The sequence below is a fragment of the Myxine glutinosa genome, chromosome 1 (genome assembly GCF_964187855.1).
Source record: "Myxine glutinosa chromosome 1, kmMyxGlut1.1, whole genome shotgun sequence".
Classification (NCBI taxonomy): Eukaryota; Metazoa; Chordata; class Myxini; order Myxiniformes; family Myxinidae; genus Myxine; species Myxine glutinosa.
Window position 1 is genome coordinate 253287591 of NC_136261.1, and position 15835 is coordinate 253303425.

At 41.8% G+C, this 15835-nt stretch overlaps 1 protein-coding gene across 1 annotated transcript in view; it reads left to right on the forward strand.

Annotated features, from left to right (window-relative positions):
* LOC137436439 (C-type lectin domain family 18 member A) overlaps positions 1-15550 on the forward strand; it is a 133248-nt gene extending 117698 nt beyond the window's left edge. Inside the window, exon 13 of the mRNA XM_068130239.2 lies at positions 14674-15550. Within this exon, the coding sequence (XP_067986340.2) occupies positions 14674-14682 (9 nt within the window). The 3' untranslated portion in view covers positions 14683-15550. The remainder of the gene's footprint in view (positions 1-14673) is intronic.
* Positions 15551-15835: the final 285 nt, after the last annotated feature.

Consider the following 15835-nt stretch of genomic DNA (forward strand, 5'->3'; position numbering starts at 1 on the left):
CCTGGAGCCCTTCACTCTGCCCCTCAACCTTCCCTGAAGTTCCTCAGGCCCTGATTGGTGGGTTTGAAAAGTTCCCTGTTCACAAAATGTTGTGGCAGGCATCCACTATTGAGGCCTATGGCCTGTCTTCTGTCCTTCAAGACTTTAAATCAATCTGTGGATGCAATCTTTGTGCATCTGCCTGGTCAATTAATCCTTATGAGTAGAGGGCCTGTCTTTCCCTCCCCAACACATAAAGACATACTAACCCTCAATAAGGGTAAGTGGCTAAGATAATGGTCCACGATGAAATAACTATTCTAATTGACCTGTATGGTGGTTGCCATTACTTTCTGCCTGGTAAATATCCCTTATGAGTGGAGGGCCTGTCTTTCCCTCCCCAACACATAAAGACATACTAACCCAAAATAAGGGGAAGGGGCTAAGATAATGGTCCACAATGAAATAACTATTCTAATGGAAGTGTATGGTGGTTGCCATTACTTTTTAGTGGTTTCCCAAAACCACAACAATATATACAGATGTAAAACTAACTAACTAATACAAGTGTAGAACCATGACAGCAAGTTTTCTTTCATCTCAAACTGCTATTATTCACATAAAAGCTTGTCTGTTAAACTTAAGCTTAAGCTGTACCAAAAAAAAGGTAATCCGAATTCAAGGGGTTAATATGCAACGGTTATTTAGTTTGACAATTTACATGTGGTTTACCAATTATGAGGAGATCTTCAGCTTTCCATTGATGCCTTTCATGCATCATTGCTGTCACACTGACCGAGTACATGTTCATTGTTGTCTGTGTTGTCACTTAACGACTCCCTCAAACTTTTGTTTCCGTGGTTGTGAAGTCTTTTTAATAACGTTGTGGTGGTTTTGAATCACGTGGTGGTGAGGTATTTTGAATTATGTGGTGGTGAGGTGTTTTTAATTAGTTGGTGATGAGGTGTTTTGAATTAGTTGGTGATGAGGTGTTTTGAATTATGTGGTGGTGAGGCGTTTTGAATTACTTGGGGGTGAGGTGTTTTTAAATGACGTGGTGGTGAGGTGTTTTTAATTTCGTGGCGGTGAGGTGTTTTTATTACGTGTTTTATGGCTGTGAGGTGTTTTTATTACGTGTTTTATGGCTGTGAGGTGTTTTTAATTTTGTGGTGGTGAGGTGTTTTTATTACGTGTTTTATGGCTGTGTGGTGTTTTTATAACGTGTTTTATGGCTGTGAGGTGTTTTTAATCTCGTGGTGATGAGGTGTTTTTATTATGTGTTTTATGGCTGTGAGGTGTTTTTATTACGTGTTTTATGGCTGTGAGGTGTTTTTAATTTTGTGGTGGTGAGGTGTTTTTATTACGTGTTTTATGGCTGTGAGGTGTTATTATTACGTGTTTTATGGCTGTGAGGTGTTTTTATTTTCGTGGTGGTGATGTTTTTATTACATGTTTTATGGCTGTAAGGTGTTTTTATTTCGTGTTTTATGGCTGTGAAGTGTTTTTATTTCGTGTTTTATGGCTGTGAGGTGTTTTTATTACGTGCTTGATGGCTGTGAGGTGTTTTCAATTTTGTGGTGGTGAGGTGTTTTTATTATGTGTTTTATGGTGGTGAGGTGTTTTTATTACGTGTTTTATGGTGGTGAGGTGTTTTGAATTACTTGGTGGTGAGGTATTTTGAATTACGTGGTGGTGAGGTGTTTTGAATTACGTGGTGGTGCGGTGTTTTGAATTACTTGGTGGTGAGGTGTTTTGAATTACGTGGTGGTGAGGTGTAATCGTCCCAAACTTCCAGTCTGCACCTACCCCTCCCCTATGTATGTGCTGAGGGGTTCTTTCTTGAAAAAAAAAACATTCAACCTAAATCTTCAACCTAAATTGCCTATAAAAATGTAATATCACAAACACAACAAATACATTCGTGCAAAGTAATTGTTTGTATTATGATTGGTGAAAATCATGACAACACAGCAACTCAGGTACAGTCATTAGCCTCAGCTAAAATAAGCCCGTTCCTCAGTATCGACGCGCGAGCCGAGCCAAGCTAGTATGTTTATACATGTGTATGTCTATGTATATGTTTTTGTGTGGATGTACATATATATATCTATATACAGTGCGTATCAAAAAAAAGGTAATCCGAATTCAAGGGGTTAATATGCAACGGTTATTTAGTTTGACAATTTATATGTGGTTTACCAATTATGAGGAGATCTTCAGCTTTCCATTGATGCCTTTCATGCATCATTGCTGTCACACTGACCGAGTACATGTTCATTGGAAATGACAAGTTCAAATAGCATTTTTACAAGTTTGGCTATTCGGTGCAAGACAGTTTGAAATGGACGCATTACTTGTCGACTGCCAAGTTGATTATGTGAAATTGTTAAGCTGGGCTGGTAATCGTCGGTTGCATCATCCTTTGTTTAAGATGGGTATTTAAGATGGGCCTACAGTGTATGGGTTTAGAGACAGTCTGAGTCATTGAAAAGATGGTTCAACTTACGACTGAACAGCGGACTTTCGTGGTTACAACCTTTCACCAAACTGGAAGTTTGCAGCGAACTCGTGATACGTTCAGGGAACGTTTCCCAGAGCGGGAGCCTCCAGCAGCCAAAACCATCTGGGCGAATGTTAGAAAATACCAAGAGCACGGCACAAGCCTCAACCGCAACAAGGGGAATTCTGGTAGGAGGCGCACTGGGCGATCGGAAATGAACATTGCACTAGTAAGGCAGCACGTTTTGGAGCATCCTCGGGATACCAGTGCAAGACGAAATGGGACGGGATTGCCTTCATCAATATTCAACAGGCTCACAAGACTGGACCTCCACCAACATCCATATCGGATTCACATCCGGCATCAACTTATGCCAGGGGATTTTGCCAGGAGGCTGGGGCTTGCCGGATGGTTGACAGCACGTTGCGAAGCAGATGTCAATTTCCTGCGGTATCTCGTTATCGGCGACGAAGCTGCTTTCACCATGGACGGCAATGTCAATACCCATAATGTTCTTGAATATGCACCAACAGGACAACAACCGGATTTTAATTTTGACACCAACATGAATCGACAAAAGTGCACTGTTTGGTCGGGACTTTGTGGAAGTGGTCAGGTGATCGGACCATTTTTCTTTCAAAGGAATGTCAATGGTAACAGGTATCTGCAGATGATCAATGATGAAGTTTTACCACAGCTGGAGAACTTTGAGCGACAGGTTCGTGGTGTCTTCAGATATCTCTGGTGGGCCCAAGACGGCGCCCCAGCACATCGTCTTATCGCTGTCCGAGATCGACTTAGGGAACTCTTTGAAGACCAAGTCATTGCCCTCAACCATGCAGTGGAATGGCCGCCAAGATAACCTGACCTCACACCATGTGATTATTTCCTTTGGCGACATTTAAAGACAAGGTGTTCGTAACTCCTCCCCGTGATCTTGACGAATTGCAGGGCCGTATTCAACATGAAGTGGATGCTTTGTGCAATGACCCGGATATGGTGAGACGAGCAGTTCAGGGCATGCTCCGCCTCTGTGAGCTTTGTGTTGAAAGGGGAGGTGGACGTGTTGAAGGTGTTGGTGCATAAAGGCCAATCATTCCTGAGAAAAGTTCACATCTGACGTTCATTTTGCACTAATTATCCTGACTTGCATCGATTAGCCAAACTTGTAAAAATGCGATTTTAACTTGTATTTTTCAATGAACATGTACTCGGTCATGTGTGACAGCAATGATGCATGGAAGGTATCAATGGAAAGCTGAGGATCTCCTCTTAATTACTAATCCATATGTAAATTGTCAAAATAAATAACCTTTGCATATGAACCCCTTGAATTCGGATTACCTTTTTTTTGAATCGCACTGTATGTATGTATGTATATATATATAGACTAGCGGGGTCACCCGTGGGAATCCCACGGGCATGGATGTGTGTGACATTTCGACATATTGAGTTATATGCTGCACATTCATTTTTACAAAATGGTTACTGGCAAGTCATCAGATCCAGAAATGGTGTGAATTTAGTTATTTCACATAATATGTGACCCCTCACTCCTCTCCACCTGACACTCTCCTGTCTCCACCTGACACTCTCCTGTCTCCACCTGACACTCTCCTCTCTCCACCTAGCACTCCTCTCCTCTCCAAACCCTCACATCCCTCTCCTTTCCAATCCCTCACCTCTCCAATCCCTCACACTCCTCTCCTCTGCAATCCTTCACACGCCTCTCCAATCGCGCCTCACACTCCTCTCCAATCGCGCCTCACACTCCTCTCCAATCGCGCCTCACACCCCTCTCCAATCGTGCCTCACACTCCTCTCCAATCGTGCCTCACACTCCCCTCCAATCACTCCTCTCCAATCGTGCCTCACACTCCTCTCCAATCACGCCTCACACTCCTCTCCAATCGTGCCTCACACTCCTCTCCAATCGCGCCTCACACTCCTCTCCAATCGCGCCTCACTCGCCTCTCCAATCGGCTTTCCCCGTCTCGTTTCTCTCCTTTTTCTCCCGTCTCGTTCTTTTTCTTGCTCCAAATCGGCCCGTCGGAATCGGAAATCGGCCCGTCTCGCCCGTCGGCCCGTCGGAATCGGAAATCGGCCCGTCTTGCTTTTGTGCTTGTGCGTAAATAAATTGTGTTCATGACACCATTTCTGGTGTTGGGCTAGCGGCTAGGGTGCCGGCTTAGGATCCTGGGTTCGAATCTCGGTCGATCGCCGAATTAATGCCAGGGGGGTTGACTCAGCCTGTCATCCTTCCGAGGTCGGCTAATTGAGTACCAGTTCACTGGTAATTCCCTGTTTGTCGTTGAAGGCGGCAAAAAGGGTTGGCGTCAGGAAGGGCATCCGGCCGTAAAACATTGCTTCAAAAAGGGGACAAAAAAACAACAACTACCACGGTCCCCGAAAAGGCCAACCCCCGCTTTGCGGGGAAAAATGGCCTCTAAACGGTGGTTTTTACACCATTTCTGGATCTAATGACTTGCCAGTAACCATTTTGTAAAAATGAATGTGCAGCATCTAACTCAATATGTCGAAATGTCACACACATCCATGCCCGTGGGATTCCCACGGGTGACCCCGCAAGTTTGCATTGACGTTCGTCGATGGACTCGTTCGCCCGTCTCATTCGTTTTCTTGCTGCATCCTGTTCAAGTCTGCGTTCTTCATCGATCGTCTCATTCATTTTGGAAATAGAAGTTTCCACGCAGCGCATGAATTGTCACGATCCTCAAGAGGAATTTGTCTCGTAATCATCAAATGATAAATGGCAAGTAAATTATATTGTGGAAAATTAAAGATTTCAAATAAACCTATTTAAAGTGTATTCGCACATAACTAATTTTAAAAAACGAAGAAATATCTCTCGGTAATTTCCTGAAACATATTTTACTTCCGGCTAATAATGTTGAATTAAATAAAAACGAAGAAATATATGTCGGCATCATTGTTGACGTTTTTGTGACGACTGTCATCAAACGAAAAAGTAATATATCTTAACGGAAAAGCAAAAGCGAATTTTTAATATATATCGACACGTTGCCGTCGGTGTCATGTTGGGCGGTGTATGATACACCATGACGCGATTTTTAAAAATATATCTCTGCATTTTCCCGCGTGTGTGGAATGTTCTCAATTATTGCTGACACCGAGTCCAAAACCATCGATAAAAATGAAATCATATGGTGAGTTAGATTGGAGATAAAGGCGTGAGAGAGACTCAATGGCCTTGAAGTTGAAGTTACAGGCGTTTGAGAATTCATTTCGTTCTATAAACGGCAACTTTCATTGGATTTCCTTCCCGTTTTTTTTCAACCGAGTCGAAAACTATGTTAGCGACTGTGAAAAATGAAATGATATATCGAATTTTTAATATGTATCGACACGTTGCCGTCGGTGTCATGTTAGGCGGTGTATGATACACCATGACGCGATTTTAAAAAATATATCTGCATTTTCCCGCGTGTGTGGAATGTTCTCAATTATTGCTGACACCGACTCTAAAACCATCGATAAAAATGAAATCATATGGTGAGTTAGATTGGAGATAAAGGCGTGAGAGAGACTCAATGGCCTTGAAGTTACAGGCATTTGAGAATTCATTTCGTTCTATAAACGGCAACTTTCATCGGATTTTCTTCTCGTTTTTTTTCAACCGAGTCTAAAACTATGTTAGCGACTGTGAAAAATGAAATGATATATCGAATTTAAAATAGATATCGACACATTGCCGTCGGTGTCATGTTGGGCGGTGTATGATACACCATGACGCGATTTTAAAAAATATATCTCTGCATTTTCCCGCGTGTGTGGAATGTTTGTGGAAAATTAAAGATTTCAAATAAACCTATTTAAAGTGTATGCGCACATAACTAATAAAAAAAACGAAGAAATATCTCTCGGTAATTTCCTGAAACATATTTTACTTCCGGCTAATATGTTGAATGAAATAAAAACGAAGAAATATATGTCGGCATCATTGTTGACGTTTTTGTGACGACTATCATCAAACGAAATAGTAATATATCATAACGGAAAAGCAAAAGCGAATTTTTAATATACATCGACACATTGCCGGCGGTGTCATGTTGGGCGGTGTATGATACACCATGACGCGATTTTAAAAAATATATCTCTGCATTTTCCCGCGTGTGTGGATTGTTCTCAATTATTGCTGACACCGAGTCTAAAAGTAAAACCATCGATAAAAATGAAATCATATGGTGAGTTAGATTGGAGATAAAGGCGTGAGAGAGACTCAATGGCCTTGAAGTTACAGGCCTTTGAGAATTCATTTCGTTCTATAAACGGCAACTTTCATCGGATTTTCTTCCCGTTTTTTTTCAACCGACTCTAAAACTATGTTAGCGACTGTGAAAAATGAAATGATTTATCGAATTTGATTTGAAATAAAACTGGGGGAGAGCAAGACACCACGGGCCTACAAAACAGGACTCAAAGCTATGCGAGTTAATAAAATGGTGGATATTTGTTTATAGCCACTCCCAGAATGGGTGGAGCTATGGGTGGAGCTACTCTGCAAACCGAGTAAGCCACACCCCGGACAGACACCCAACAGATAGACAGACAGACAGACAGAATCATCTACGGCTATTATAATATAGATATAGATATATATATACACACACAGTCACGTGAAAAAGTAAGTTCACCCCTACATTTATCACTACTTCAAATACCTAAAATTAGAATCAGGTGCACCAGCTCAAGTGCAAATGATTAGAACATCATTGGAGAGGATCTTGGAGGAACCTGTCTCATTTAATCCTCAGACATTTAGTTTGATTTGCTCTTTGTTGTTGAAGTGTGCGGCGTCACCATGCCGAGATCAAAAGAGCTCTCTGAGGCCTTCAGAAAGAAGATTACAGATGACTACGAGTCTGGGAAGGGATTCAAAAAGATCTCCAAACAATTTGAAATCAATCATTCGACTGTCCGGAAGATCATCTACAAGTGGAGAAAATTCCAAACAACTGCCAACTTGTTCAGGCCAGGCCGCCCCAGCAAGTTCACCCCGAGAGCAGACCGCAAGATGCTGAAAGAAGTTTCGAAGAACCCCAGAATGTCATCATGGGACCGACAGGTAGCTCTTGCCACTGTTGATGTCAAAGTGCACGAGTCTACCATTAGAAAGAGGCTGCACAAATTTGATCTGCATGGGAGGTGTGCAAGGAGGAAACCTTTGCTGTCCAGAAAGAACATCAGGACAAGATTAAAGTTTGCCAATGAACACCGAGGCAATGACCAGCACTTCTGGAACAATGTGCTCTGGACAGATGAGTCAAAGGTAGAGCTATTTTGCCACAGTACCAGAAGACATGTTTGGCGAAAACCAAAGACAGCATTTGACCACAAGAACCTGATACCAACTGTAAAGCATGGTGGTGGAAATATTATGGTTTGGGGCAGCTTTGCTGCATCACGGCCTAGGCAGCTCATCATCATAGAATCCACTACAAATTCTTCATTGTACCAGAGGGTGCTTTAGGATAATGTGAGGACATCTGTCGGAAAGTTGAAGCTCAACCAAAGGTGGACCTTGCAACATGACAATGACCCTAAACATACCAGTAAATCCACCAAGGAATGGCTGAAAAGAAAGAAATGGAGGGTTCTGGAATGGCCAAGTCAAAGCCCGGATCTAAATCCCATCGAGATGTTGTGAGGGGATTTGAAACGAGCTGTGCATGCAAGAAACCCCTCAAACATCGCACAGCTGAAAGAATTCTGCATGGAGGAGTGGGCAAAAATTTCTCCCAGTCGATGTCAGAGACTGGTAGACAGTTATAAGAAACGCCTACTTGAGGTTGTTTCTGCCAAAGGGCATATCCTATTAGATTAGATTGGGCACCACCACGTAATTCAAAACACCTCACCACCACGTAATTCAAAATCGCAAATACCACCTATTAGAGCCAAGGTTGTACTTACTTTTTCCACATGCGAAATTTGCATTTATGTTTATTTAAATTATACAACGGACTACAAAATGTAAATGTTTCATGACATTTGTTATATTATATCACCTTTATCTATCAATATTGTTGAAATGAAGATCAAATAGCAACATGTTGAAAAAGTCAAAACTTGACATGGGGTGTACTTACTTTTTCACGTGACTGTATATATATATATATATATATATATATATATATATATATATATATATATATATATATATACACACTGCATTCAGAAAGTATTCAGACCCCTTCACTTTTTTCACATTTTGTTATGTTGCAGCCTTATGCTGAAATCGTTTAAATTCATTCTTTCCCTCACCAATCTTCACTGAATACCCCATAATGACAAAGAGAAAACAGGATTTTAGAAAGTTTAGCAAATTTATTAAAAAGAAGAAACTGAAATATCACATTGACATAAGTATTCAGACCCTTTGCTATGACACTTGAAATTTCGCTCAGGTGCCTCTCATTTTTCTTGAACATCTTTGAGATGTTTCTACACCTTGATTGGAGTCCACCTGTGGTAAATTCAATTGATTGGACATGATTTGGAAAGGCACACACCTGTCTATATAAGGTCTCACAGCTGACTGCATATCAGAGCAAAAACCGAGCCATGAGGTCGAACAAACTGCCTGCAGAGCTCAGAGACAGGATTGTGTCGAGGCACAGATCTGGGGAAGCCTACAAAAAAATCTCTGCTGCATTGAAGGTTCCCAAGAGCACAGTGGCCTCCATAATTCTTAAATGGAAGAAGTTTGGAACAACCAGGACTCTTCCTAGAGCTGGCCGCTCGGCCAAACTGAGCAATCGGGGGAGACGGGCCTTGGTAATAGAGGTGCCCAAGAACCCGATGGTCACTTTGGCTGAGCTCCAGAGATCCTGTGTGGAGATGGGAGAAACTTCCAGAAGGACAACCATCACTGCAACACCCCACCGATCTGGGCTTTATGGCAGAGTGGCCAGACGGAAGCCAAACAGTTCAACCTTGGTTTCATCAGACCACAGAATCTTGTTTCTCACTGTCTGAGAGTCCTTTAGGTGCTTTTTTTTTTTACAAACTCCAAGCGGGCTTTCATGTGTCTTTCACTGAGGAGGGGCTTCCGTCTGGCCACTCTGCCATAAAGCTCATATCGGTGGAGTGTTACAGTGATGGTAAGTGATGGTAATAAAATATTTTTGTGTGAAATGGAGATGACTTCAGTAAAATGTAAAAAAGAAATGTTTGTGAATGAAAAAGGAAAACGCGGCAAAGAAACCGGAAGAGGGAGGAGATCGGCAGGGTGAGGAGACAGCCGTGAGTCGCATCGAGGCTTCGAGCGGGCTTTTTTGATGTTGGTTGCGAATGAGTTGAGGCTTCCCGGGAAAGGGATTGCCCGCGACTTCGTCGCATGTTGTGATATGCGGCTCAGGCTTTATCACCAAGTGTGAGCTATTGTGGGACGGAAAGAAACGCCTCCAGTACAGGCCGATCCGCCATTTTCCCTTCGAACCATTTTCCCTTCGAACCTTACCTTTGGTACGTTCGAACGGACAGACAGACAGACACTTGGTGAATTATAGTAATATTCCCCATGGGGAATAAGATATGTTGAAGATGATGTCATCAGTGCTTTCATTATGACGTCATAATTCGACAAGTACAACGCTTTATCTGATTAGTATGAAAAAAAAATCCCTCTGCACCTGTTAGTCCGATGGACACGAAGTTTTCAGAATATTAGCGGCTACTCCTGTATAACTTTTTAATGCTAATTATGACGTCATTGGCCACGTGGCACAGGCTCCATCTTGGTAAAATCTAAAAATGTTGCACCTCTATATCTCCCAAACCACTTCATCGAAAAAATTTAAACATGGCTCATTGTCAAGTACTCCCCATGGGGAATAACATATGTTAATGATGATGTCATTGGTGCCTTCATTATGACGTCATAATTCGACAAGGACAATGCTTAGTCTGATCAATTTGAAATTTATTGAGCGTGATCAATGCAACAATTCTATTAGACAATTATAAATGTATGATGTCATCGCTCACATGGTCTGGCAGCCATATTGGATCAAAGAAAAAAAAACATTCAAAAACAGAAGAGTTGGCTCGCACCAAGTTGAATGTGCAGGGTAAGTATTCTATGAATACCATCTAGTTCCAAAAGGCAATTAATTTTGTATCATTGCAAAAGTAAAATTGCATGTCTATCTTAACCCACTGTCCTGCTACAGCAATAGTGGTAGCCTGATGGTGGGTTATGACATCAACAAGATAACTCAAAACGGCTGTATTGGATACCTTCCACAAAAATAAATATTTTCGTGCATTCCGATGTGTATTCAGTTGTGCTGTTCTTTCTGGTATTTCACCATACATCGCTTTGTCACTTGCTGCACATCTTCCTTCTGAAAATTCAATGCAAGATTAATGTCCTGTCTCGTTCTTACAGTCCTGCCACTGGATATTAACTTCATCCTGCTGCTAAATGCAATAAAACAATAGACAACCAGCCATGGTGATTGAGTGGCAGGATAAATGAGTGGTAGCTGGCTTTGAGTTCAAATATAATACAGTTGGATGGGACATTATGACATGGAGTAAAACGTTCACCCCAAACCAGACAATGAAGGAATGTTCAGTTCAGTACTATCAAAACTCGAAATATTAGTCCTCTTCTATGTAACCTCCAGGCAGTGTCGAAATTTAACCAGCGTTAGGTGGCTTTCCTGATGTCATTTGTATAAAAACGTTTCCATCTGTAAAACTTTGTTTAAAATGAAAACAATACTTTGACTCCACCATCCCCACCCGTGGCATCTCCCCCTCTCCTTCCAATAAACTCCCTTCACAGTGCTGCAAATAGTGATGAACATTAAATAATTTCTCCCATTTTAATGTGAAGACATTCAACTGGCAGTCCTGTCTACATTCCCCTACTGACGTCACAAATATCATGGCATCATTTGAAAAACACTATTCTTTTGACTTGATCTCATCAGATTTGATAAGTACCATTAGCCAATGGGAAAGTAGGTGTTGTTGACTGTTGTAGCAGTTTCCTGGGCCTAGATTTTGCTGAGCAGTTTAGCATTGTGTTCATTTTGAAGATGCAGAACAGGTTTTTGGAAACTGATTTTAGTTCTGGCACAAAAGAGCCAAATTTTATCAAAACAAACTGGGATATTTAACCTTCACAAGGAAATGCTCGCAAATCCAAAACTAACATCACAACCAAAAGATGGTGTAGTTTCCAAAATAAAGGTTAAAGTGTATTTACAAGCTAGATGTTCTGAGAAATACTGACTCAACTGAACAAGATGTGACAAGCCACACAAGATGTCAACAAGATGTTGGGAAGGCATTGTTATGTTTCATCAGCACATCCTTGACAGTTGGCAGCGTTGACATCAGGCATTAGTTGACATCAGACAATAACCTGGTCAGGTTGCACAATAACAAGGTCAAGTGTCAAGGTGTGAGTCAAGTCCCCAAAGTCAAGGTGTGAGTCAAGTCCCCAAAGTCAAGGTGTGAGTCAAGTCCCCAAAGTCAAGGTGTGAGTCAAGTCCCAAAAGTCAAGTCCCCAAAGTCAAGGTGTGAGTCAAGTCCCCAAAGTCAAGGTGTGAGTCAAGTCCCCAAAGTCAAGGTGTGAGTCAAGTCCCAAAGTCAAGGTGTGAGTAAAGTCCCCAAAGTCAAGGTGTGAGTCAATTCCCCAAAGTCAAGGTGTGAGTCAAGTCTCCAAAGTCGAGGTGTGAGTCAAGTCCCCAAAGTCAAGGTGTGAGTCAAGTCCCCAAGGTCAATTCCCCAAAGTCAAGGTGTGAGTCAAGTCCCCAAAGTCAAGGTGTGAGTCAAGTCCCCAAAGTCATGGTGTGAGTCAAGTCCCCAAAGTCAAGGTGTGAGTCAAGTCCCCAAAGTCAATTCCCCAAAGTCATGGTGTGAGTCAAGTCCCCAAAGTCAAAGGTGTGAGTCAAGTCCCCAAAGTCAAGGTGTGAGTCAAGTCCCCAAAGTCAAGGTGTGAGTCAAGTCCCCAAAGTCAAGGTGTGAGTCAAGTCCCCAAAGTCAAGGTGTGAGTCAAGTCCCCAAAGTCAAGGTGTGAGTCAAGTCCCCAAAGTCAAGGTGTGAGTCAAATCCCCAAAGTCAAGTCCCCAAAGTCAAGGTGTGAGTCAAGTCCCCAAAGTCAAGGTGTGAGTCAAGTCCCCAAAGTCAAGTCCCCAAAGTCAAGGTGTGAGTCAAGTCCCAAAAGTGGAGGTGTGAATCAAGTCCCCAAAGTCAAGGTGTGAGTCAAGTCCCCAAAGTCAAGGTGTGAGTCAAGTCCCCAAAGTCAAGGTGTGAGTCAAGTCCCCAAAGTCAAGGTGTGAGTCAAGTCCCCAAAGTCAAGGTGTGAGTCAAGTCCACAAAGTCAAGGTGTGAGTCAAGTCCCCAAAGTCAAGGTGTGAGTCCCCAAAAATCTGTCTCAAACAAACAATCCAAAGGTTTTGGCAAGGTGTGGTTAAGTTACCAGCAACACGAAATTATTTACTCAACAATCACGTTGGCTTAGCGGTTAGGGTGCCGGCTTGGGATCCTAGGATCCTGGGTTTGAATCCCGGTCGATCGCTGAATTAACGCCAGGGGGATTCACTCAGCCTGTCATCCTTCCGAGGTCGGGCAAATTGAGTACCAGCTTGCTGGGATGAATGATCCCGGTGTGTGCCCCGGCTTAGAATAGGTACACCGTATCCCTGCGCATCGTAAGAGTGTGACCAAGGGTTGGCGTCAGGAAGGGCATCCGGGCATAAAAACATTGCCTCAAACAGGGAACCATGACTGTCATGGGGCCCGAAAGGCTAACCCCCGCTCTAGTGGGGAAAATGGCCTTAAAACGATCATTCATTCATTCAATCACTCGAGAAGCACCGCGTTTGGCTCTTAAACAGCACTTGAAGAGCAGGCAGGAGCAAATGGAATTTTGACATTTCACGTGATGTTGCTTCAAAATCTCCATCTTATCTGTGCTACATACAGGCTTGCATTAAATCTACAAAGCACGAATGTTAAAAGTTTGACTTTGATCAATTAATTTGTCGGAATATGAAGATTCTTTTGACACAGAAACATCAGAAAATACAAAGCTGTTTAGTGAAGCAGGATTTTTATGCCTCCACCGACAAAGTCGCCGGAGGCATTATGTTTTCGGGTTGTCCGTCCGTACGGGCTAAACTTCGTTTTTCTCAGCAACTATATGTCCAATTGAGACTAAACTTTCAGGGTAGGGGTGGCACCCATGCAGAATGTTTTTATGGTAATTGTGACGTCATAGGTCACGTGGTATGGCAGCTATCTTGGATTAAAAGCAGATAATTAAAAAAATATTTCTCAAAAACCGCTGAATGGAAAAAATTTAATATTGGTAGGCCTACATTGTCAAGTACTCCCAATGGGGGAACAAAATCATCATAATGATGACATCATAGGTGAAGTGGAATACCCAGCCAAAAATGTTTTAATCGAATTCCTTATCCTAAAAATCAGAAATTGCATGCACATGATGCATGACCCATTTGTATTGAAATATTAAATTTATGACATCATAGGTCACATGGTTTGGCAGCCATTTTGGATTGAAGGAAAATATTAAATAATTATATCTCTGAAACCGCTCACCCTATCGATGCGAAATTTTACAAATATCTAACAGCACTTGCATATTGTTTGAAAATGTTGATGTCATCGGTCACGTGGTTTGGGATCGATCTTGAACAGAAAAACGAACCTTATCCAATCAATACAAAACTTCACAAACGTGATCCACTATTTTTGTCTTGCATTTGAGGAAGTGCATAATTTGCCAAAAATAATATGAGCAGAAATTAAGACAAGGATTAAGCTGAGGAATCAAAACATTCCTTGTGGCCCTAAAGCAAGGAATGACAACAGCCTGAAATTCAAAGGAGTTGATGACAGCAATAAATATTGCACTTCCATGAGTTTGTGTCATCTCTTCCAGCACAAAAACTGAGATTCATCTTTCACATCCATCACAAACTCTTATACCCTCCAACTATCCCATTTCATGTTTAAGTGGAAGAATAGGCCGACTCAGAGAAACATTTAATCTTAGGGAAGTATGTATGCATGCTTTGTATCATGGTGTAGACTATTATTAATGAATTAAACGTTTTGTTGTGCTCACTGGACCACAGTTGAACTGAATTATTTCATTCCTAAAATAGGAGGAGTGATGAGGGAATGTGGACTTCAAGACATCCGCGTGGAAGCCAACATCTATGCTGCTTCGATTGGAAGCCATGCTCAAAAAGGAAGAATGTAGCCGTGGGTCTGTAATGCACTAAATCAATTAATTGCTTGACATGGATGTTACAGTTAAGCACTCTAATGGACAGTGATGTTCTCCCAGACATATTGGAGAAACATTGAAATGCAATGAAACATTTTTTTGTGTGGGAGTGGGGGTGGGAGGAAGTGATGGACACTTAAGTACCTCGAAGCAAGGACTGGAAGAACTTTCTTTTCTGGGAAAAATATGTGTCAGATTTCTCACAGCTATTGCTGGATTACAGAGCTGAAAAACGAGATGATAACAAGTCTCTAGAGTGCAACATACAGCATATATTCATGTATCCAACGTCAGCAATGGATGGATGGTATATTACAGGGGGCATCGTGTTCCCAACATGATCCTCTTACTCCAGAAACCCTTGTAAATTGTGGTTCGAAGAGTACCTGCACTACAAGAAGATACAAATGCCACAGTGAATATTTGGTCTGCTCTGTTACTTGAATATTTAGACAGTGACAAGTGTAACAACTCTGTGTTGTACACATGACAGATTTTGATGGGAGAAACATTGTTCCAATTACTTGAAATACTGAATCAACAGGTGACAATGTAAACTTCGGCCATGACTTGCCAGCAAAACTGAAAAATATGGGTTTAATGGCATATTTAACTTGGAATACCAATGAAAACCATGGATTTTTCTGTTGTATTACGAATAAATTGCAATTTCTGGCCACTATTATAATTTCATATATTGAAAATTGCATTTGCCACTTCTGTACAAATTCATATTAAAATGCGTCCCTTTGAGTTGACTGTTTTTGTGATTTTATGATTTTTTTTCCAGTTTTGGCATCAGATGTCATGTAAAGATCATGTGATTATATATAATCGCACCAGGTACAACATCTAGATCTTCCCGACGATGCCTTACATATTGTATTAATGGCATTTTTCAAGCTGATGGGCTGATGGAGTACTGCTCTCCCCTCTGGTCTGGTGCTCTTGCCTCACACCTAGCTCGGCTTCACGCTGTTGAAACAAAAGCTTTCAGAATCATTGGAATCTTCCGCGATGAAGCTAACTCCGAGGGC